We start from the raw sequence: 22,354 nt of genomic DNA on the forward strand, positions 1-22,354 counted from the left end.
TGCCCAGATAATTTGCTCATGCAAGTGAGAATTGGGAGGCAATTTACACATGGGGAGCATCACAGTTAAACCCCAGTGTTTCTGGAGAGACTCTTTACTACAACAGGGTAGATTAAGAAGCGATCTGATATATTGTTGAATAGTCTGAGAAATTTCGGTAAGATAAATGGGATAAACAATTTCCACTGATCAATGAGTAGGTAACAGGAAGCAGGTAAATTTAAAATCATCACTAAAGGAACAAAGGGTGAGGTTGGACCAGAAACCGCGGGGGACGGAAGAATCCATAATAGGGACTGAGGGGAGAGGTCTTTCAAAGAGGGCACAGGGACGATGGGGCGGATGGCCTCCTTCTGTGCTGGAGAAGATTCTCCGATTCTATAAGCTGGATCCTGGCCTCTGATGTAACCTCACTCACTTACTTTCCAGCAGGAATGAGGAGCAGGACCCCTGGCTGAACTTCCCCTCCCTCCTGAGTCCCATTGTACCTCCCTCACTGCTGCCCCTGCCTGATGATAACTATTAGCTGATTCCAGGGACCCGCCATTCTGATCTACGTTAATTGGTTACTCACCGTACACACACATGTGTGGCAGGGGTTCGCTGCTGAAACCCAGTGTGATCCTCCCACATAGTGCTTGCCGAGATGGATACAGACTGCGGAAGGGCAGAGAGACACAGTCAGACAGGATCCAGAAGCCAACCTGCTCACCACCGACAAAAGGGTCCTTCTGCAGGTGCCAGGTCCTTAATTTACATATGTAATTTACATATATAAGGGGGTCTAACGCCTACAAAAATGGCCCCATGTATTGATCAAATGGGCCAATGCCTACACAGATTAGGGCAGGGTGTCCCACTGCTAAATTGGTCTGCTTTGCGCCTGTTTTATGATAAATGTGCGCAACTCATCCCTATTTCTACCCGAGAGTGTTTGTCCCCGTACTCTGTAAGGGTGGCACATACCTGGGCACTCCGGGCAGCACTGGCTCGGACTGGTAATCGGCTTCGAGCAGGTTACCTGAGGACACACAACCTCCAAGCACAACACATTTCCATCGAGGCAACTGCAGCGCTTACAGGGGTCGGACAAAGGGAAGAAGTTTTCTCGGTTTTTGTATTCCAGGCCCTCGAAGGAACAGCGATTGCAGACGGGGCAACAGGCGGTGCTGGGGACCGGGTGAGTGCACTGCTTGGAGCACGGCCTCTGCCAGCAGCTCACCACCTCAGCCTGAGGACAGAACAGCAGGGTGAATAACAGAACAAAGTACCGAACCACAACAGCCCACTCGGCCCATCAACCCAGCTCCTCACACAGCCCCTGTGCATTCTACCCCATCAACCCAACTCCTCACACAGCCCCTGTACACTCAGCCCCATCAACCCAGCTCCTCACACAGCCCCTGTACACTCAGCCCATCAACCCAGCTCCTCACACAGCCCCTGTACACTCAGCCCATCAACCCAGCTCCTCACACAGCCCCTGTACACTCAGCCCCATCAACCCAGCTCCTCACACAGCCCCTGTACACTCTACCCCGTCAACCCAGCTTCTCACACAGCCCCTGTACACTCTACCCCATCAACCCAGCTTCTCACACAGCCCCTGTACACTCAGCCCATCAACCCAGCTCCTCACACAGCCCCTGTACACTCAGCCCCATCAACCCAGCTCCTCACACAGCCCCTGTACACTCAGCCCATCAACCCAGCTCCTCACACAGCCCCTGTACACTCAGCCCATCAACCCAGCTCCTCACACAGCCCCTGTACACTCAGCCCATCAACCCAGCTCCTCACACAGCCCCTGTACACTCTACCCCGTCAACCCAGCTCCTCACACAGCCCCTGTACACTCTACCCCGTCAACCCAGCTTCTCACACAGCCCCTGTACACTCTACCCCATCAACCCAGCTTCTCACACAGCCCCTGTACACTCAGCCCATCAACCCAGCTCCTCACACAGCCCCTGTACACTCTACCCATCAACCCAGCTCCTCACACAGCCCCTGTACACTCAGCCCATCAACCCAGCTCCTCACACAGCCCCTGTACACTCAGCCCATCAACCCAGCTCCTCACACAGCCCCTGTACACTCAGCCCATCAACCCAGCTCCTCACACAGCCCCTGTACACTCAGCCCATCAACCCAGCTCCTCACACAGCCCCTGTACACTCTACCCCATGAACCTAGCTCCTCACACAGCCCCTGTACACTCAGCCCATCAACCCAGCTCCTCACACCGCCCCTGTACACTCAGCCCATCAACCCAGCTCCTCACACAGCCCCTGTACACTCTACCCCATGAACCTAGCTCCTCACACAGCCCCTGTACACTCAGCCCATCAACCCAGCTCCTCACACAGCCCCTGGACACTCAGCCCATCAACCCAGCTCCTCACACAGCCCCTGTGCATTCTACCCCATCAACCCAGCTCCTCACACAGCCCCTGTACACCCAGCCCATCAACCCAGCTCCTCACACAGCCCCTGTACACCCAGCCCATCAACCCAGCTCCTCACACAGCCCCTGTACACTCTACCCCGTCAACCCAGCTCCTCACACAGCCCCTGTACACTCAGCCCATCAACCCAGCTCCTCACACAGCCCCTGTACACTCAGCCCATGAACCCAGCTCCTCACACAGCCCCTGTACACTCAGCCCATGAACCCAGCTCCTCACACAGCCCCTGTACACTCAGCCCATCAACCCAGCTCCTCACACAGCCCCTGTACACTCAGCCCCATCAACCCAGCTCCTCACACAGCCCCTGTACACTCTACCCCGTCAACCCAGCTCCTCACACAGCCCCTGTACACTCTACCCATCAACCCAGCTCCTCACACAGCCCCTGTACACTCTACCCATCAACCCAGCTCCTCACACAGCCCCTGTACACTCAGCCCATCAACCCAGCTCCTCACACAGCCCCTGTACACTCAGCCCATTAACCCAGCTCCTCACACAGCCCCTGTACACTCAGCCCATCAACCCAGCTCCTCACACAGCCCCTGTACACTCTACCCATCAACCCAGCTCCTCACACAGCCCCTGTACACTCAGCCCATCAACCCAGCTCCTCACACAGCCCCTGTACACTCAGCCCATGAACCCAGCTCCTCACACAGCCCCTGTACACTCAGCCCATCAACCCAGCTCCTCACACAGCCCCTGTACACTCAGCCCATGAACCCAGCTCCTCACACAGCCCCTGTGCACTCAGCCCATGAACCCAGCTCCTCACACAGCCCCTGTACTCAGCCCATCAACCCAGCTCCTCACACAGCCCCTGTACACTCAGCCCATGAACCCAGCTCCTCACACAGCCCCTGTACACTCAGCCCATGAACCTAGCTCCTCACACAGCCCCTGTACACTCAGCCCATGAACCCAGCTCCTCACACAGCCCCTGTACACTCAGCCCATGAACCTAGCTCCTCACACAGCCCCTGTACACTCAGCCCATCAACCCAGCTCCTCACACAGCCCCTGTACACTCAGCCCATCAACCCAGCTTCTCACACAGCCCCTGTACACTCAGCCCATCAACCCAGCTCCTCACACAGCCCCTGTACACTCAGCCCATCAACCCAGCTCCTCACACAGCCCCTGTACACTCAGCCCATCAACCCAGCTCCTCACACAGCCCCTGTACACTCAGCCCATCAACCCAGCTCCTCACACAGCCCCTGTACACTCAGCCCATCAACCCAGCTCCTCACACAGCCCCTGTACACTCTACCCATCAACCCAGCTCCTCACACAGCCCCTGTACACTCAGCCCATTAACCCAGCTCCTCACACAGCCCCTGTACACTCAGCCCATCAACCCAGCTCCTCACACAGCCCCTGTACACTCAGCCCATCAACCCAGCTCCTCACACAGCCCCTGTACACTCAGCCCATGAACCCAGCTCCTCACACAGCCCCTGTACACTCAGCCCATCAACCCAGCTCCTCACACAGCCCCTGTACACTCTATCCCATCAATCACCATCCTCCCACAGTCTACTGCAAGAATCAGTGCTTGGGCCTCAGCTATTTACTATCTATATCAATGTCTTAGATGAGGGGACCGAGTTTAATGTATCCATCTGTGCTGGTTGGAAAATAAGCTGTGAGGAGGATATAAAGTGGCTGCAAAGGCATATAGACTGATTAAGTGATTGGGCAAGAAGGTGGCAAATGTGGGGAAATGTGATATTATCCACTTTAGTAGAAAGAATGGAAAGCAGAATATTTAGACTAGTAAATGTTGGTAATCCGAGGAATTTGGGGGTCCTTGTACATGAATCACAGAAAGTTAGCATGCAGTTACAGCAAGCAATTAGAAAGGCAAATGATAGCCTTTATTGCAGGGGGTTGGAGTATAAGAGTAAGGAAGTCTTGCTGCAATTATATAGGGCTTTGGTGAGATCACACCTGGAGTAATGTGTACAGTTTTGGTCTCCTTACCAAAGGAAGGATAGTGGGGTGCAATGAAGGTTCACAAGAATGATTCCTGGGATGAGAGGATTGTCGTATGAGGAGAGATTGAGTAGAATGTGCTTATATTCTCTGGCGTTTAGAAGAATGAGAGGTGATTCATTGAAACGTATAAAATTCTTAGAGGGCTTGACAGGGTAGATGCTGAGAGGCTGTTTCCCCTGGCTGGGGAGTCTAGAACTAGGGGTCATAGTCTCAGGATCAGGGTTCGGCCATTTAGGACTGAGATGAGGAGAAATTTCTTCACTCAGAGGGTTATGAGTCTTTGGAATTCTCTACCCCAGAGGGCTGTGGATGCTCAGTCGTTGAGTATATTCAAGACTGAGATCGATAGATTTTTGGGCAGTAAGGGAATCGAGGGATATGGGGATAGGACGGGAAAGTGGAGTTGATGTAGGAGCTCAGCCATGATCTTATTGAATGGCGGAGCAGGCTCGAGGGACTGTATGGTCTACTCCTGCTCCTATTTCTTATGTTCTTACCCCATCAATCACCATCCTCCCCATCCCATGTACACTCTCGCCCATCAATCTCCATCCTCCCCCATCCCATGTACACTCTCCCCCATCAATCTCCATCCTCCCCCATCCCATGTACACTCTCGCCCATCAATCACCATCCTCCCCCATCCCATGTACACTCTCCCCCATCAATCACCATCCTCCCCCATCCCATGTACACTCTCGCCCATCAATCACCATCCTCCCCATCCCATGTACACTCTCGCCCATCAATCACCATCCTCCCCCATCCCATGTACACTCTCGCCCATCAATCACCATCCTCCCCCATCCCATGTACACTCTCGCCCATCAATCACCATCCTCCCCCATCCCATGTACACTCTCGCCCATCAATCACCATCCTCCCACATCCCATGTACACTCTCGCCCATCAATCACCATCCTCCCACATCCCATGTACACTCTCGCCCATCAATCACCATCCTTCCCCATCCCATGTACACTCTCGCCCATCAATCACCATCCTTCCCCATCCCATGTACACTCTCGCCCATCAATCACCATCCTTCCCCATCCCATGTACACTCTCGCCCATCAATCACCATCCTTCCCCATCCCATGTACACTCTCGCCCATCAATCACCATCCTTCCCCATCCCATGTACACTCTTGCCCATCAATCACCATCCTCCCCCATCCCATGTACACTCTCCCCATCAATCACCATCCTTCCCCATCCCATGTACACTCTCGCCCATCAATCACCATCCTTCCACAACCCATGTATACACTAGCCAACATGGATCCTACCCACCCATTCAATCTCCTTCCACAGTACACTCTGTGTAGGTGGGATCAAAGGATATGGTGAGAATGTGGTATAAGATTCCTGAGGGACCCTGGTTCCAAATGATTTGAGGTTGACCCGTATTGATTTAACTTTATTCAGCACAAGCAAGACTTAATACATTACAGTATTCAAGCAGCAGTTTACAGAGTATAATTGAGACTTATATTAGCACTTTACTCTGACTAGAAGCCGTAGCCGTGAGTAATCTGCACCCTGTGTCTCTTGTCTCTCATCTCTCCTCATCTCCTGGGTGTCTCCTTGATTCTTCCTGAAATCTCCTACTCCTGAAATCTTCTACAATTTGTGGCTGTTAAGACCCCCTTCTTATACCCTTACTCTCATTCAAAACCTATGGGGCTAAAAATTCGGTGGCACCCCATTGGGGCGCCAGTCTCGCCTGGGCGCCAGAAGTCCCACCCCGGAAGGAGCCGCTTGCGCCAGCGCGATATTCAGTTTCTGCGCCCCAAATGGAAGCGGGGCACTGCTCAAGGTGGCCCGCATCCGTCTTGGGGCGCTGCAACTGAATATCGCAGCGCAATGTGCCGCAGCGCCACACGCTGCGGCACGGCGCGCTGCGGTACTGCAGGCCTTCCTCCCCTTCTTAAAGGGGAGGGGCCTGCACCAGCGTGATCTCCGATCGCGAGTGCCGGCAAAAGAGCCTGGCACTGAGGAGAAGTGCCGGGCTCTTGGGAGACAGCTGGCACTGCCCGGGGGGGGGGGCGGGGAGATCAGGAGGCCCGGGATGGCGGCGCGAGGAGGTGCTAGCAGGCAGCCAGCGAAAAAAATGGCCGCCCCGCACCTCCCCGTTAATTAGCGCCACTACCGCCGCAGGTAGGCCCTCCTGAACCGGTCGCAATTTGCGACCGGCGCGACCAAATATCGCGATCGGGGCGGTAGCAGGGCGCTGCGCACACCGATGAAGTCATCGGTGGCGGCGCAGCGCTACAGGCTAATGCCGCCATTAGTGCCCCGCTAAATTTCGCGGGAGGCGTGGCCAGTGGCACTAAAACCACTAAGTGCCCTCTTTGGGCGCTAACTGGTGGCGCAGGCCACCGAATTTCTAGGCCATGGAGTCCTCCTGAACCAATCACTCGCTGACACCCAAACCCAAAATCCAATCATAAAGATGCCACGTTCGTACTACCCTGGCTTATGCAGGTTTTTCGTCTTATGACACCCTTACATCATCTGTTTTTGACCATCAAGACTCATATCTGGGGTAGTTATGGCAATACAAAAGGAACATGTCTCCATAGGTTGAGATATGACCCTTGCTCTTGGACTTTGTTTTTAGTTCACTGCAGATGTTGTAACATTCCAGCACAATGACAACTGCAGCTAACCTTGGTTCCCAGACTAACTGCAGTCCATTCGACCGTGGCAATCTCTTTCTCACCCCAGGTTGTTTGGTTACAGCTTACTCAGAGACTCACAAACTTAAGCATAAGAAAAAGGGTTACGTATTATACATAATCCAGGTTACCATTGCATATTGTTGATGATTACAGACTTTCATATTTAATTCTTACATCTGATTATAAATCCATTACTGATGATTATAAGATACTGATGGTTATGAGAGTAAAGCAAGTATTCAAAAAACAACTAATCCATGATAATCGTACAGTGGGTAGGTGGGGTTGGGCTGAAGGTGTGTATTTGGGATTGAGATTGGGATATGTTGGGCTGGTGGGGTTGGGGTTCGTTGGGCTGATGGGGTCAGGGTTGGGCTGGTGGGGTTGGGGTTCGTTGGGCTGGTGGGGTCGGGGTTGGGGTTCGTTGGGCTGATGGGGTCAGGGTTGGGGTTCGTTGGGCTGGTGGGGTCAGGGTTCGGGTTCATTGGGCTGATGGGGTCAGGGTTGGGGTTCGTTGGGCTGGTGGGGTCAGGGTTCGGGTTCATTGGGCTGATGGGGTCAGGGTTGGGGTTCGTTAGGCTGATGGGGTCAGGGTTCGGGTTCATTGGGCTGATGGGGTCAGGGTTGGGGTTCGTTAGGCTGGTGGGGTCAGGGTTGGGGTTCGTTAGGCTGGTGGGGTCAGGGTTCGGGTTCATTGGGCTGATGGGGTCAGGGTTGGGCTGGTGGGGTTGGGGTTCGTTGGGCTGGTGGGGTTGGGGTTCGTTGGGCTGATGGGGTCGGGGTTGGGGTTCGTTGGGCTGATGGGGTCAGGGTTGGGGTTCGTTGGGCTGATGGGGTCAGGGTTGGGGTTCGTTAGGCTGGTGGGGTCAGGGTTGGGGTTCGTTAGGCTGGTGGGGTCAGGGTTCAGGTTCATTGGGCTGATGGGGTCAGGGTTGGGGTTCGTTAGGCTGGTGGGGTCAGGGTTGGGGTTCATTGGGCTGATGGGGTCACGGTGGGGTTCATAGAAACATAGAAGATAGGAGGAGGAGTAGGCCATTCGGCCCCTCGAGCCTGTTCCGCCATTTAATGAGGTCATGGCTGATCATCCAAATTCAGTACCCTGTCCCTGCTTTCTCCCCATATCCCTTGAGCCTTAAGAAATATATCTAACTCCTTCTTGAATGTATTTAATGAATTGGCCTCAACTGCCTTGTGTGGTAGAGAATTCCACAGGTTCACCACTCTCTGGGTGAAGAAATTCCTCCTCATCTCAGTCCTAAATGGCTTACCCCTTATCCTTAGTCTGTGACCCCTGGTTCTGGACTCCCCCGCCATCGGGAACATCCTTCCTGCATCTAGTCTGTCTAGTCCTGTTAGAATTTTATAAGTTTCAATGAGATCCCCTCTCATTCTTCTAAACTCTAGCGAATATAAGCCTAATCGACCCAATCTCTCTTCATACGTCATTCCTGCCATCCCAGGTATCAGTCTGGTGAATCTTCGCAGCACTCCCTCCATGGCAAGAACATCCTTCCTCAGATAAGGCGACCAAAACTGCACACAATACTCAAGGTGTGGTCTCACCAAGGCCCTGTACAACTGCAGCAAGGCATCCTTGCTCCTGTACTCGAATCCTCTCGCTATGAAGGCCAACATATCATTTGCCTTCTTAACCACCTGCTGCACCTGCATGCTTACCTTCAGCGACTGGTGCACAAGGACACCCAGGTCTCGTTGCACTTCCCCTTTTCCCAATCTATTGCCATTCAGATAATAATATGTCTTCCTGTTTTTGCCACCGAAGTGGATAACCTCACATTTATCCACATTATACTGCATTTGCCATGCATCTGCCCAATCACCCAATCTGTCCAAATCATACTGGAGTTTCTCTGCATCCTCCTCACAGCACACACGCCCACCCAGCTTTGTGTCATCTGCAAACTTGGAGATATTACATCTAGTTCCCTCGTCTAGATCATTAATATATATTGTTAATAGCTGGGGTCCTAGCACCGATCCCTGCGGTACCCCATTAGTCACTGCCTGCCATTCGGAAAAAGACCCGTTTATTCCAACTCTTTGCTTCCTGTCTGCCAACCAATTCTCTGTCCAAGACAGTACCTTACCCCCAATCCTGTGTGCTTTAACTTTGCACGCTAATCTCTTATGCGGGACCTTATCGAAAGCCTTCTGAAAGTCCAAATACACCACATCCACTGGTTCTCCCATATCTATTCTACCAGTTACATCCTCAAAAAATTCCAGTAGATTAGTCAAGCATGATTTACCTTTTGTAAATCCATGTTGACTTTGTCCGATCCTGTCACTGTTTTCCAGGTGCTCTGCTATTACATCTATTGTAATGGACTCTAGCATTTTTCCCACTACCGATGTCAGACTTACCGGTCTATAATTCCCCATTTTCTCTCTACCACCTTTTTTAAATAGTGGGGTTACATTAGCTCCTGAGGTGATGGGCTGATGGGGTCAGGGTTGGGGTTCGTTGGGCTGGTGGGGTCAGGGTTGGGGTTCATTGGGCTGCTGGGGTCAGGGTTGGGGTTCATTGGGCTGGTGGGGTCAGGGTTAGGGTTCATTGGGCTGATGGGGTCAGGGTTGCGGTTCATTGGGCTGATGGGGTCAGGGTTGGGGTTCATTGGGCTGGTGGGGTCAGGGTTGGGGTTCGTTAGGCTGGTGGGGTCAGGGTTGGGGTTCATTGGGCTGGTGGGGTCAGGGTTGGGGTTCGTTAGGCTGGTGGGGTCAGGGTTGGGGTTCATTGGGCTGGTGGGGTCAGGGTTGGGGTTCGTTAGGCTGGTGGGGTCAGGGTTGGGGTTCGTTGGGCTGGTGGGGTCAGGGTTGGGGTTCATTGGGTTGGTGGGGTCAGGGTTGCGGTTCATTGGGCTGATGGGGTCAGGGTTGCGGTTCATTGGGCTGCTGGGGTCAGGGTTGCGGTTCATTGGGCTGCTGGGGTCAGGGTTGGGGTTCGTTAGGCTGATGGGGTCAGGGTTGGGGTTCATTGGGCTGGTGGGGTCACGGTTGCGGTTCATTGGGCTGGTGGGGTCAGGGTTGCAGTTCGTTAGGCTGGTGGGGTCAGGGTTGCGGTTCATTGGGCTGGTGGGGTCAGGGTTGGGGTTCATTGGGCTGATGGGGTCAGGGTTGGGGTTCATTGGGCTGATGGGGTCAGGGTTGCGGTTCATTGGGCTGGTGGGGTCAGGGTTGCGGTTCATTGGGCTGATGGGGTCAGGGTTGCGGTTCATTGGGCTGATGGGGTCAGGGTTGGGGTTCATTGGGCTGGTGGGGTCAGGGTTGCGGTTCGTTAGGCTGGTGGGGTCAGGGTTGGGGTTCATTGGGCTGGTCGGGTCAGGGTTGGGGTTCATTGGGCTGATGGGGTCAGGGTTGGGGTTCGTTAGGCTGGTGGGGTCAGGGTTGGGGTTCGTTAGGCTGGTGGGGTCAGGGTTGGGGTTCATTGGGCTGATGGGGTCAGGTTTGGGGTTCGTTAGGCTGGTGGGGTCAGGGTTGCGGTTCATTGGGCTGATGGGGTCAGGGTTGGGGTTCATTGGGCTGATGGGGTCAGGGTTGGGGTTCGTTAGGCTGGTGGGGTCAGGGTTGCGGTTCATTGGGCTGATGGGGTCAGGGTTGGGGTTCATTGGGCTGATGGGGTCAGGGTTGGGGTTCATTGGGCTGATGGGGTCAGGGTTGGGGTTCGTTAGGCTGATGGGGTCAGGGTTGGGGTTCGTTAGGCTGATGGGGTCAGGGTTGGGGTTCGTTAGGCTGGTGGGGTCAGGGTTCGGGTTCATTAGGCTGGTGGGGACAGGGTTGGGGTTCGTTAGGCTGATGGGGTCAGGGTTGGGGTTCGTTAGGCTGATGGCTCAGGGTTGGGGTTCGTTAGGCTGATGGGGTCAGGGCTGGGGTTCGTTAGGCTGGTGGGGTCAGGGTTGGGGTTCATTGGGCTGATGGGGTCAGGGTTGGGGTTCGTTAGGCTGATGGGGTCAGGGTTGGGGTTCGTTAGGCTGGTGGGGTCAGGGTTGGGGTTCATTGGGCTGGTGGGGTCAGGGTTGGGGTTCGTTAGGCTGTTGGGGTCAGGGTTGGGGTTCGTTAGGCTGGTGGGGTCAGGGTTGGGGTTCATTGGGCTGGTGGGGTCAGGGTTGGGGTTCGTTAGGCTGATGGGGTCAGGGTTGGGGTTCGTTAGGCTGATGGGGTCAGGGTTGGGGTTCATAGAAACATAGAAGATAGGAGCAGGAGTAGGCCATTCGGCCCCTCGAACCTGTTCCGCCATTTAATGAGATCATGGCTGATCATCCAAAGTCAGTACCCTGTCCCTGCTTTCTCCCCATATCCCTTGATCCCTTTAGCCTTAAGAAATATATCTAACTCCTTCTTGAATATATTTAATGAATTGGCCTCAACTGCCTTGTGTGGTAGATAATTCCAGAGGTTCAACTCTCTCTGGGTGAAAAAATTCCTCCTCATCTCAGTCCTAAATGGCTTACCCCTTATCCTTAGACTGCGACTGCTGGTTCTGGACTCCCCGACCATCGGGAACATCCTTCCTGCATCTAGTCTGTCTAGTCCTGTTAGAATTTTATAAGTTTCAATGAGATCCCCTCTCATTCTTCTCAGCTCTAGCGAATATAAGCCTAATTGACTCAATCTCTCCTCATACGTCATTCCTGCCATCCCAGGTATCAGTCTGGTGAATCTTCGCTGCACTCTCTCCATGGCAAGAACATCCTTCCTCAGATAAGCTGACCAAAACTGCACACAATACTCAAGGTGCGGTCTCACCAAGGCCCTGTACAACTGCAGCAAGACATCCTTGCTCCTGTACTCGAATCCTCTCGCTATGAAGACCAACATACCATTTGCCTTCTTAACCGCCTGCTGCACCTGCATGCTTACCTTCAGCGACTGGTGCACAAGGACACCCAGGTCTCGTTGCACTTCCCCTTTTCCCAATCTATTGCCATTCAGATAATAATCTGTCTTCCGGTTTTTGCCACCGAAGTGGATAACCTCACATTTATCCACATTATACTGCATTTGCCATGCATCTGCCCAATCACCCAACCTGTCGAAATCATATTGGAGTTTCTCTGCATCCTCCTGGGGTTTGTTGTACTGGTGGGGTCGGGTTTGGGGTTCGTTGGGCTGGTGGGCTCAGGGTTGCGGTTCATTGGGCTGATGGGGTTGGGTTTGGGGTTCGTTGGGCTGGTGGGGTCAGGGTTGGGGTTCGTTGGGCTGGTGGGGTCGGGTTTAGGGTTCGTTGGGGTTAGGGTTTATTGGGCTGGTGGGGTTGGGGTTTGTTGGGCTGGGGTTCATTGGGCTGGTGGGGTTGGTGTTTGTTGGGCTGGTAGGGCTGGGGTTTGTTGGGCTGGTAGGGCTGGTGTTCATTGGGCTGGTGGGGTTGTGGTTTTTGGGCTGGTGGGGTTGTGGTTCGTTGGGCTGGTGGGGTTGTGGTTCGTTGGGCTGGTGGGGTCAGGGTTGGGGTTTGTTGGGCTGGTGGGGTTGGTTTTTTTTGGGCTGGTGGGGTTGGGGTTCATTGGGCTGATTGGGTTGGGGTTTGTTGTGCTCGTGGGGTCAGGTTTGGGGTTCGTTGGGTTGGTAAGGTTGGGGTTTGTTGGGCTGGTGGGGTAGGGGCTTCATTGGGGTTCATTGGGTTGGTGGGGTCAGGGTTTTTTGAGCTGATGGTTTCCTCCTGTCCCTGACCATCCGAATGTAGTTACTTACCAGGCAGGTGCACTTTGAGCACTTCTCTGAGGGGGAGTTGAAGGTGGCTCCACTCTCGTACACTCGACCAAGGTAATTACAGATCCCGGTACACTGTGGGCAACATTCACCGCGAGGGGTCACTGGATTCTGACATGTGATAGGCGGGCAGGGCATCAACTCGCAAGTAACTCCACCATTCTGGAATAAAGCACCAGCACTGCCGTTACAATCCTGAGTTCAATTATCTGAGAAGCCCACAACACAAAGTGAGAAGCTGGCGATAGGTGTTCGATATAGAAATAGCATCAAAAGCAGCAGTGCCAAGGGGCCGCCATTCCAATGTCCACACTGTGAAATCAGGAGTGGCCCATTGACACTTTTGATTCCATACAATCATCCCTTGGAAATGGACCCAGGATAGGGCAGGTGAAGGGCAGAGGCTTCCGAGAAACTCACCGACAGGCAAGTTCCAAGAACATCACTCGTTAATCACCCAAATCAATCAAACCCGCGACCTCCAGCAAGGGCAGCAGGTGCATGGGAACACCATTATCTCCAAATTCCCCTTCAAGTCACACACCATCTCGACTTGGACATATATCGGCCGTTCCTTCATCGTCGCTGGGTCAAACCCTGGAACTCCCTACCTAACAGCACTGTGGGAGTACCTTCACCACACGGACTGCAGTGGTTCAAGAAAGCGGCTCACCACCACCTTCTCAAAGGGCAACTAGGGATGGGCAATAAATGCCGGCCTTGCTAGTGACGCCCACATTCCGACAATTAATTAAAAAAAAATCAAATCGACATTGACGTAAGAAAACTACCAGGCACTTGGTCTAAGTATTAAACAAGGCTTTAATCAACAGTTTTTCAACATGGAGATCTAGTTGTGTCCTTCACTAGTTCCTGTTAAAGAATGTCCTGAGCAAGCTGGGCCCATGCCCGAGTATTTATACTCGCCCTGGACAGCGCCACCAGCAGGCCGCCCAGTATCATTTCATAAGTCATTTCCACATGAATGACAAGATTCATGTCAGACATCACACTCAATGACTTTCGACCAACCTTTCACGCTGAATTCAATACAACTAATGATTGTCTCACAGTAGAGTTGCCCCATGTGCTGTTCACTGCCACTCATAAAAATATATGCAGCCTGATTCTTTAACGTATTGGGTGTGAGACTGAGTAACAGTGCCCAACATCTAGTAATCGAGCACATCTCTTCTTGGGCCTCCAATCACAGCTCTCTCTGGCTGTGGGTGAGCTGGGATTACAGGCTGTTCGCTCTCGTTCTCTTGCTCTCCTCTGATAGAAGCCATGGGCATGTTGCTCAGAGGCAGAGGCAGTGCCAGCTCCCATACAGTAGGTCTTATCCACAGAGAACTCATCAGTAGAATTGAGGTTTTCCCCTCATCCTGTGGTGGAATTCCTGGTGTCCACAGCCACTGTCCCTGGCATCTTGACTGAGATCAGGAACTTCCTATGCGGGGAATCGCAGGGACAGACCTGCACCCAATCACCCCAGGGAGCAGCGTTCCTCGAGCAACACACTGGATGGGCATCTACAGGACGTTAGTGAAGGATGGGTAGGAGAGCAACATGAACAGTGGTCACCTTCGGCACAAAGACCAATGGAACCAGCTCAAGGTCACTTCTAGAAGAATAGATTATAAAAGCAGAGTAGTTATGTTAAACTTGTATCGAACCTTGGTTAGACTACACTTGGAGTACTGTGCACAGTTCTGGTCTCCATATTGTGGCAGAACCACTGAATGACTCTGGCTAACTGTATATAATTCTCTTTAACGGTGTTCTAACACCAGCCTAAACCTGTACCATTGTGTTAGGCATTACTGTGTTTTGTATATAGAGTTTGCATGTACGGGGCGTGGCCCCTTTAAGAGCGCGGGAAAACGCGATGACGTCACGTCGCAAACCACGGGGCTGCACAGGCAGTCCTCGTGGCATCTCCGTTGAGTAAAGACCTCTTTAATTGTTCTCTGGTGTCGATCTCAGTTATTCGTAGGAATTCGTTAATTCCTACAATATTATAAAAAGGATATAGAAGCACTGGTGAAGGTTTAAAGAAGATTTATAAAGATGATACCAGAACCAAGTGGTTATAACTATCAGTTAAGATTGAACAGGCTGGGGCTCTTTTCTTTAGAAAAGGGAAGACTGAGGGGTGACCTTATAGAGGTCTTTAAAATTCTGAAGGGGTTTGACAGGGTAAATGTAGAGAAGATGTTTCCACTTGTGGGGAGTCCAAAACTAGGGACCATAAATATAAGATAGTCACTAATAAATCCAATAGGGAATTCAGGAGAAACTTCTTTACCTAGAGAGAATGGTTAGAATGTGGAACTCGCTGCCACAGGGAGTGGTTGAGGCGAATACAATAGATGTATTTAAGGGGAAGCTGGATAAACACAGGAAGGGGAAAGAAATGGAATGTTATACTGATAGGGTGAGTTAGGGTGAGTTGAAGTAAATAGAGTGGGAGGAGGTTCATGTGGAGCATAAACACCGGCATAGTTAATACTGAATAATTCGATGTAATGCAGCCTGTCTGGGATTCTCAGAGGGATTACTCGAGGGCACTTCCACCCTTCTCCTGCACTACTGTGCGATTCTGATCTTCAGGGCATTAATTGTTTTGAAGTTTCACTCTGGACTTTCCTTTGACTGTTAAGTTTTAGATTAGAGTTTGTACTTAACCTCAGGAATGTTTGAAGTATTCATTCCCAAATGGATTGACCAGTAGAACTGCAGGAATCAGTCATGTGCAGAGGGTGAAGGGACTGGGCAGAGAGCCAGGAACAGAAAGACAAGCCGAGATTTCAGGAGGGAATCCTGTCGCCATGTCGCTTGTTGTCGTGTCTGATTCCATTATTTCAATGTACGCGCACCTAATGGACCAGGAGCCCAGAGGTCGCGAGTTCAAATCCCACCAGGCAAGTTGTGAAAGTGAAGTCAATTAATCAGGTAATTTGTGTGCTGGCACCAGGAAAAATCACCATAAAAATTACCAATTGTGGTAAAAACCCAACTGGTTCACCGACTCTAGCCTCAAGAGATGTTGCCAGTTTTATAATCTATTGTGGCCTGACACGCCCTATATACATATGATGAAGCTGGTCAGAGTTATTCCACCCATCTCACAGTTAGAGAAACAAAACACATTGTGGGTAGATGGGACCCACTGACCAGACCCGCATGGTGTTAAAATACCTTACCAGACAGGTGCAGCGGTTACATTTGTTGCTTGGGTCTGGGAACTTTTCACCATTTTTACAATCTCTCTCACTGTATCGACAGCCCTCACACACCGGGCAGCCGCAGAGGTTGATCCCCGGGTGGGGACAAGACACTTTTCTGCACCGTTTGCTGTCACAGATCACTTGTCCCTTCTAAAGTGGAAGAAAAATGAAACATTATTGTACCCAGTGCCCATCTATCATAATGGCATGTGTCAACCCAACCATCACTGCACCCGGTGCCCACCCAACCATCACTGCACCCGGAGCCCACCCAACCATCACTGCACCCAGTGCCCATCAACCATCACTGCACCCGGAGCCCACCCAACCATCACTGCACCCGGAGCCCACCCAACCATCACTGCACCCGGAGCCCACCCAACCATCACTGCACCCGGTGCCCATCAACCATCACTGCACCCGGTGCCCACCCAACCATCACTGCACCCGGTGCCCATCAACCATCACTGCACCCAGTGCCCACACAACCATCACTGCACCCAGTGCCCACCCAACCATCACTGCACCCAGTGCCCACCCAACCATCACTGCACCCAGTGCCCATCCAACCATCACTGCACCCAGTGCCCACCCAACCATCACTGCACCCAGTGCCCAGCCAACCATCACTGCACCCAGTGCCCATCCAACCATCACTGCACCCAGTGCCCAGCCAACCATCACTGCACCCAGTGCTAATTAAACCATCACTGCACCCAGTGCCCACCCAACCATCACTGCACCCAGTGCCTACCCAACCATCACTGCACCCAGTGCCCACCCAACCATCACTGCACCCAATGCCCACCCAACCATCAGGGACCCATTGCTAATTAAACCATCACTGACCCAGTATACGATAATGACAGGAACAAATGGAAGGATCGATGTTGGGACTGTTGCTCTTTACTATTTTTATTAATGATCTGGATGTAGGTGTTGGGGCCACGATCTAATTTGCAGATGATTCTATGAGCTAGGCGAGTTTTGTAACTGTAGACAATGCTCGTCTGCTTCAGGCGGATCTTAATGTGTTGGGATATTGGGCTCATGACTGGCAAATGATGTATAACTTGGATAAGTGCAGTGTTATGCACTTGGGCAGGGCAAATGTTCAATATTCATACACCCTTCAGGGAAAAGCATTAAAGAAGGTGGAGATAGAAAGAGATTTGAGCATTCTAGTGCATTCATCTCTAAAGGTACATGAGCAATGCCGTGAAGTGACAGCTAGAGCGAATAGGGTTTTGGGGTGTATCCATAGGACAATTGAGTACAAGACGAGGCATACTATTTTGTCCTTGTACAAAACCTTGGTCAGGCTGCACTTGGAATACTGTGTCCAGTGTTGGTCTCCTCACGTGGTGGGTGATATTGAGGCTTTGGAGAGGTTGCAGAGGAGGGCCACTCGACTAATTCCCAGTTTAAAGCATCTTAGTTATCAAGATAGGCTAAAAGAGTTGGGAGTCTACACTTTAGAGAAGCGTAGGCTTAGGGGTGATCTGATTGAGGTTTATAAGATGATGAAGGGAATAGAATGCGTTACAGTTGACAGTTTGTTCCAATTAAATAGGTTAGGGAGGACCAGGGGTCACTCAGGTTAGGTGTCAGGAGGTGGTTCTTTTCCCAGAGAATGATGGACCTCTGGGACAGGTTGCCGTCTCGAGTAGTGGTTGCTGATTCGCTGAATTCCTTCAAGGGCGAGCTGGACTTGTTTCTGGTTGGGGGAGGCATCACCTCTTACAGTAGGTGGGTACTGCAGGGAATTCAGGGCCAGAGCGATCTCCTGGACTAGTTTTGATCACCTATTGGTCAGAGAGGAATTTCCCAGATTTTTTTCCCCCCAAATTGGCCTGGGTTTCTTATCTGGCTTTTCGCCTCTCCCAGGAGATCACATGGTTTCGGGAGAGGCGGAGAGTGTATATATTGTGATACACAAGGTATCGCAAGTGTGTGGGACAGGCTCGATGGACCAGAGGGTCTTTAATTGTCTGTCATTCTTTGTATGTTTGAGTGTAAACAGAAGAACATAACTGATGTGAAGAGGGGGATTGGCTGATCAGAGTTCATCCCTCATCGAATCTCACCCACTTGCTGCCAATTGTTAAAATGCAGCCGACCGGAACACTCAAAGAACTTCCATTTATGTGGCAGCTCATCCCCAGAAGTTTCACATACAGTGAATTTGTTTACAAGTGCAGTCCCTAATATTATGTAGGCAACACAGTAAAATCCCACCAACAGCAGAGGGCAGAAATAACCAGTTTTGGATGGTGTTGCTTGAGGGCCAGGACGCCAGGAGAACTCCCCTGCTCTTCTTCAAATACTGAAATGGCATCTTTTACATCCACCTGAGAGGGCAGATGGGTCCTTGGTTTAATGTCTCATCTGAAAGGCGACACCTCCGACAGTGCAGCACTTCATCAGTATTGCCCCTGACAGTGCAGCACTGCTTCAGTACTGCCCCTCCGACAATGCAGCACTGCCTCAGTACTGCCCCTCTGACAGTGCAGCACTGCTTCAGTACTGCCCCTCCGACAATGCAGCACTGCCTCAGTACTGCCCCTCTGACAGTGCAGCACTGTCTCAGTTCTGACCCTCCAACAGTGCAGTACTCCCTCAGTACCAACCCTCCGACAGTGCAGCACTTCCTCAGTACTGCCCTTCCGACAGTGCAGTACTCCCTCAGTACCAACCCTCCGACAGTGCAGCAATCCCTCAGTACTGCCCCTCCGACAGTGCAGCGCTCCCTCAGTACTGCCCCTCCGACAGTGCAGCTCTCCCTCAGTACGACCCCTCCGACAGTGCAGCACTCCCTCAGTACTGACCCTCCGACACTGCTGCTCTCCCTCAGTACTGACCCTGACAGTGCAGCGCTCCCTCAGTGCTGCCCCTCCGACAGTGCAGCACTCCCTTAGTACCGCCACTCCGACAGTGCAGCTCTCCCTCAGTACTGCCCCTCCGACAGTGCAGTGCTCCCTCAGTACTGCCCCTCCGACAGTGCAGCGCTCCCTTAGTACTGCCCCTCCGACAGTGCAGCGCTCCCTTAGTACTGCCCCTCCGACAGTGCAGCGCTCCCTCAGTACTGCCCCTCCGACAGTGCAGCTCTCCCTCAGTACTGCCCCTCTGACAGTGCAGTACTCCCTCAGTACTCCCCCTCCAACAGTGCAGCTCTCCCTCAGTACTGCCCCTCCGACAGTGCAGCTCTCCCTCAGTACTGCCCCTCTGACAGTGCAGTACTCCCTCAGTACTGCCCCTCTGACAGTGCAGTACTCCCTCAGTACTGCCCCTCCAACAGTGCAGCTCTCCCTCAGTACTGCCCCTCTGACAGTGCAGCGCTCCCTCAGTACTGCAGTATACAGTTACTGGCACGAATAGTCCCAAATGTATTTACAGCAACAATGAATTTTTCTGCTGAAGATTGAATCAGACCATGAGGATCTTACCCGGCATCGGCACTCCTCACATTTCCCTTTTGGAGCAGGGAATGTTGCTTCTTCCGCATAATTTTCACCCTGAAAATGACAACCTGCGAAAAGAAAGGGAAGGAGGTAACTAATCAAAGGACGGCCGCCAGTTGTGTGTACCATAGGACACTTTGTGGCTGAAGAATTGCCCCTCGTGTGGGGTAGTAGAGAGCGGCCATTGCCCCTGAAACTGCACAGTGGTAAAAGCCAGAGCCAGCAGGGGGCAGCAGGGTAAGGGGTAACCAGGGTAGAGAAAATATCAGCGATTGGGGGCTGTGGACCATTAACTGCATGAGCTGGGGGATATACAACACCTAACCCTCCCTCCAGCATTGCAGCATGAGCACAGACCCTTGACGAGATGAACACAGGAATTTAGAGGGCAGGAGATAAACCCTGTGATCCCTCTGGGCGGACAATGTCTTAGAAATCGCACTTCCCACAAAATCTCTCATTCCCTCGATTAAACATTTCACCAGGAATTTACCCAACTCTGTTGTGAATCTGCTGATCCAGTCACGGCCCAGTGTTCAGTGCACAGTACTCTCCACATGTTCACCACTACCTGTATGAAGTACTTCAATCTATACTGTTGCTTCACCATCCCTCTTCAAAATTTGCAAAGAAAGAAAGACGTAGGAACAGGAGGAGGCCATTCAGCCCCTCCAGCCTGTTCCGCCATTCAATGAGATTGTGGCTGATCAGTATCTTAACTCCATCCACCCCCCCCCCCCCCCCCTTGGCTCCATATCCCTTAATACCCATGGCTAGCAAAAATCTATCGATCTCAGATTTAAAATTACTAATTGAGCTAGCATCAACTGCTTTTTTTTAAATATTCGTTCATGGGATGTGGGTGTCACTGGCAAAGCCGGCATTTATTGCCCATCCCTAATTGCCCTTGAGAAGGTGGTGGTGAGCTGCCTTCTTGAACCGCTGCAGTCCGTGTGGTGAAGGTACTCCCACAGTACTGACTTTGTCATAGTGGTTTGATACAACTGAGTGGCTTGTTAGGCCATTTTAGAGTTAAGAGTTAACCACATTGCTGTGGGTCTGGAGTCACAGGATGGCAGATTTCCTTCCCTAAAGGACATTAGTGAACCAGATGGGTTTTTACGACAATCCGATAGTTTCATGGTCACCATTACTGATACTAGCTTTTTATTCCAGATTTATTTAATTAACTGAATTTAAATTCCCACAGCTGCTGTGGATGAATAATCCGGGCCTCTGGATTACTAGGCCAGTAACATAACCACGATGCTACCGTATCCCGTGGGAGAGAGCTCCACACTTCTACCACCCTTTGTGGGAAGAAGTGTTTCATAACTTCTCACCTGAATAGCCTGGCTCTGACTTTAAGGTTACGTCCCCTTGTCCTAGATTCCCCCAATTACTTTCTCCAACTACCCTATCAATTACTTTCAAAACCTCAATCAAATGACCCCTTAACCTTCTATATTCCAGGGAATTCAAGCCTAGTTTATGTAAACTATCCTCATAATCTAACCCTAGAGCCCTGGTAACATTCTGGTGAATCTGCTCTGCACTCCTTCCAAGGCCAATATGTCCTTTATAAGGTGTGGTGCCCAGAACTGTGCACAGTGTCCAGATCTGGTCTAACCAGAGTTTTGTATAGCTGTAGCAAAACTTCCTCCCCTTTATATTCTAGCCCTCTACTTATAAAGGCTAACATTCCATTAGCGCTTGCATTCCACTTGCATTTCTATAACGCCATTCACGACCTCAAGACTTCCCAAAGCTCTTTACAGCCAATTAAGCACTTTTAAGTGTATTCACTGTTGTAATGTAGGAAACACGGCAGCCAATTTGTGCACAGCAAGTTCCCACAAACAGCAATGTGATAATGACCAGATAATGGCTTAGAAATTCAGTTGCTTGCGCCAGCGCCTTAGGAGGAGGAGATGTTGGGCGCTAGGCGGCTAGCGGCCAGGCGTAGCGCGATCTGCGCCTCTCCCCAACTTCACTAGAGATTTAGCGTCGGCGCAAAGTCTTTGCGCGCGCTCAGCTGCGCGCACAGATCCTGACGTCATTTCATCGTGCAACGCCCTTTGTGCGCCCCAAACCGGAACTTCAGTGGCGCCGCCCTTCTTTGCGCCTGGCGCCCCCAGCGACTGGTAGAGGGGAACGGTTCCCAGTCGCTGCGGGGTGCGGGGGGCGCTATTTAAAGGGGACTCCTCCTGCATTATAAGTGACAGCCATTTTGTGCCAATCCTTCTGTGTGAGAGACAAAGGCAGAGAGCTTTCTGCTTTGACTCAGCGCTCGCACAGGTACTTCTGGCTTCAGGCCAGAGCTTTGCACTTGGATTTCACTTTCAGTGCCATAGCCTTGAGTCGCCACATATACTGTAATGGGGGCTACAATGGGTGGAAACGTTGGCTTTCTGCATTGCATTCAAAGGGATCAGAGACGCCGTGAGAGAGTGCCAGTCACGGCCAGACAGAGAAGGGCCAACAGGTGTCGGCACAGGAGGCCTTACCCACCCAGGGTATACCGCCAGCAGTTCTCATATCTGAACATGTCTGAGGAGCAGTGTGTTCGGAGGCTGTGATTCAGAAGGGAGGTGGTCACTGAGATCTGCCACCTGCTTCGCAGAGATCTGCAGCCACAGCTGAGGAGCAGGACGTCTCTGTCGGTGGCAGTGAAGGTGACGGTGGCTCTCAACTTCTATGCCACCGGCTCCTTCCAATCCGCTACTGGGGACATTGCCAACATCTCCCAGTTCGCGGTACATTGCTGCATCCGACAGGTG

The 22,354-nt window shown here is 52.0% G+C and overlaps 1 protein-coding gene across 2 annotated transcripts in view; it reads right to left on the bottom strand.

Moving 5' to 3' along the window:
• kcp (kielin cysteine rich BMP regulator) overlaps positions 1 to 22,354 on the bottom strand; it is a 209,490-nt gene that overhangs the window by 36,848 nt on the left and 150,288 nt on the right. For both annotated transcript variants that reach the window (XM_086010530.1, XM_086010531.1), the window contains exons 37-41: positions 19,560 to 19,642; positions 16,090 to 16,263; positions 12,866 to 13,045; positions 967 to 1,231; positions 575 to 657 (exon numbers count right to left, since the gene is read on the bottom strand). In XM_086010530.1, the coding sequence (XP_085866656.1) occupies positions 575 to 657; positions 967 to 1,231; positions 12,866 to 13,045; positions 16,090 to 16,263; positions 19,560 to 19,642 (785 nt within the window). The remainder of the gene's footprint in view (positions 1 to 574; positions 658 to 966; positions 1,232 to 12,865; positions 13,046 to 16,089; positions 16,264 to 19,559; positions 19,643 to 22,354) is intronic.

This window comes from Somniosus microcephalus, chromosome 17 (genome assembly GCF_052327205.1).
Source record: "Somniosus microcephalus isolate GS21.2 chromosome 17, FLI_Smic_1.0, whole genome shotgun sequence".
Taxonomy (NCBI): Eukaryota; Metazoa; Chordata; class Chondrichthyes; order Squaliformes; family Somniosidae; genus Somniosus; species Somniosus microcephalus.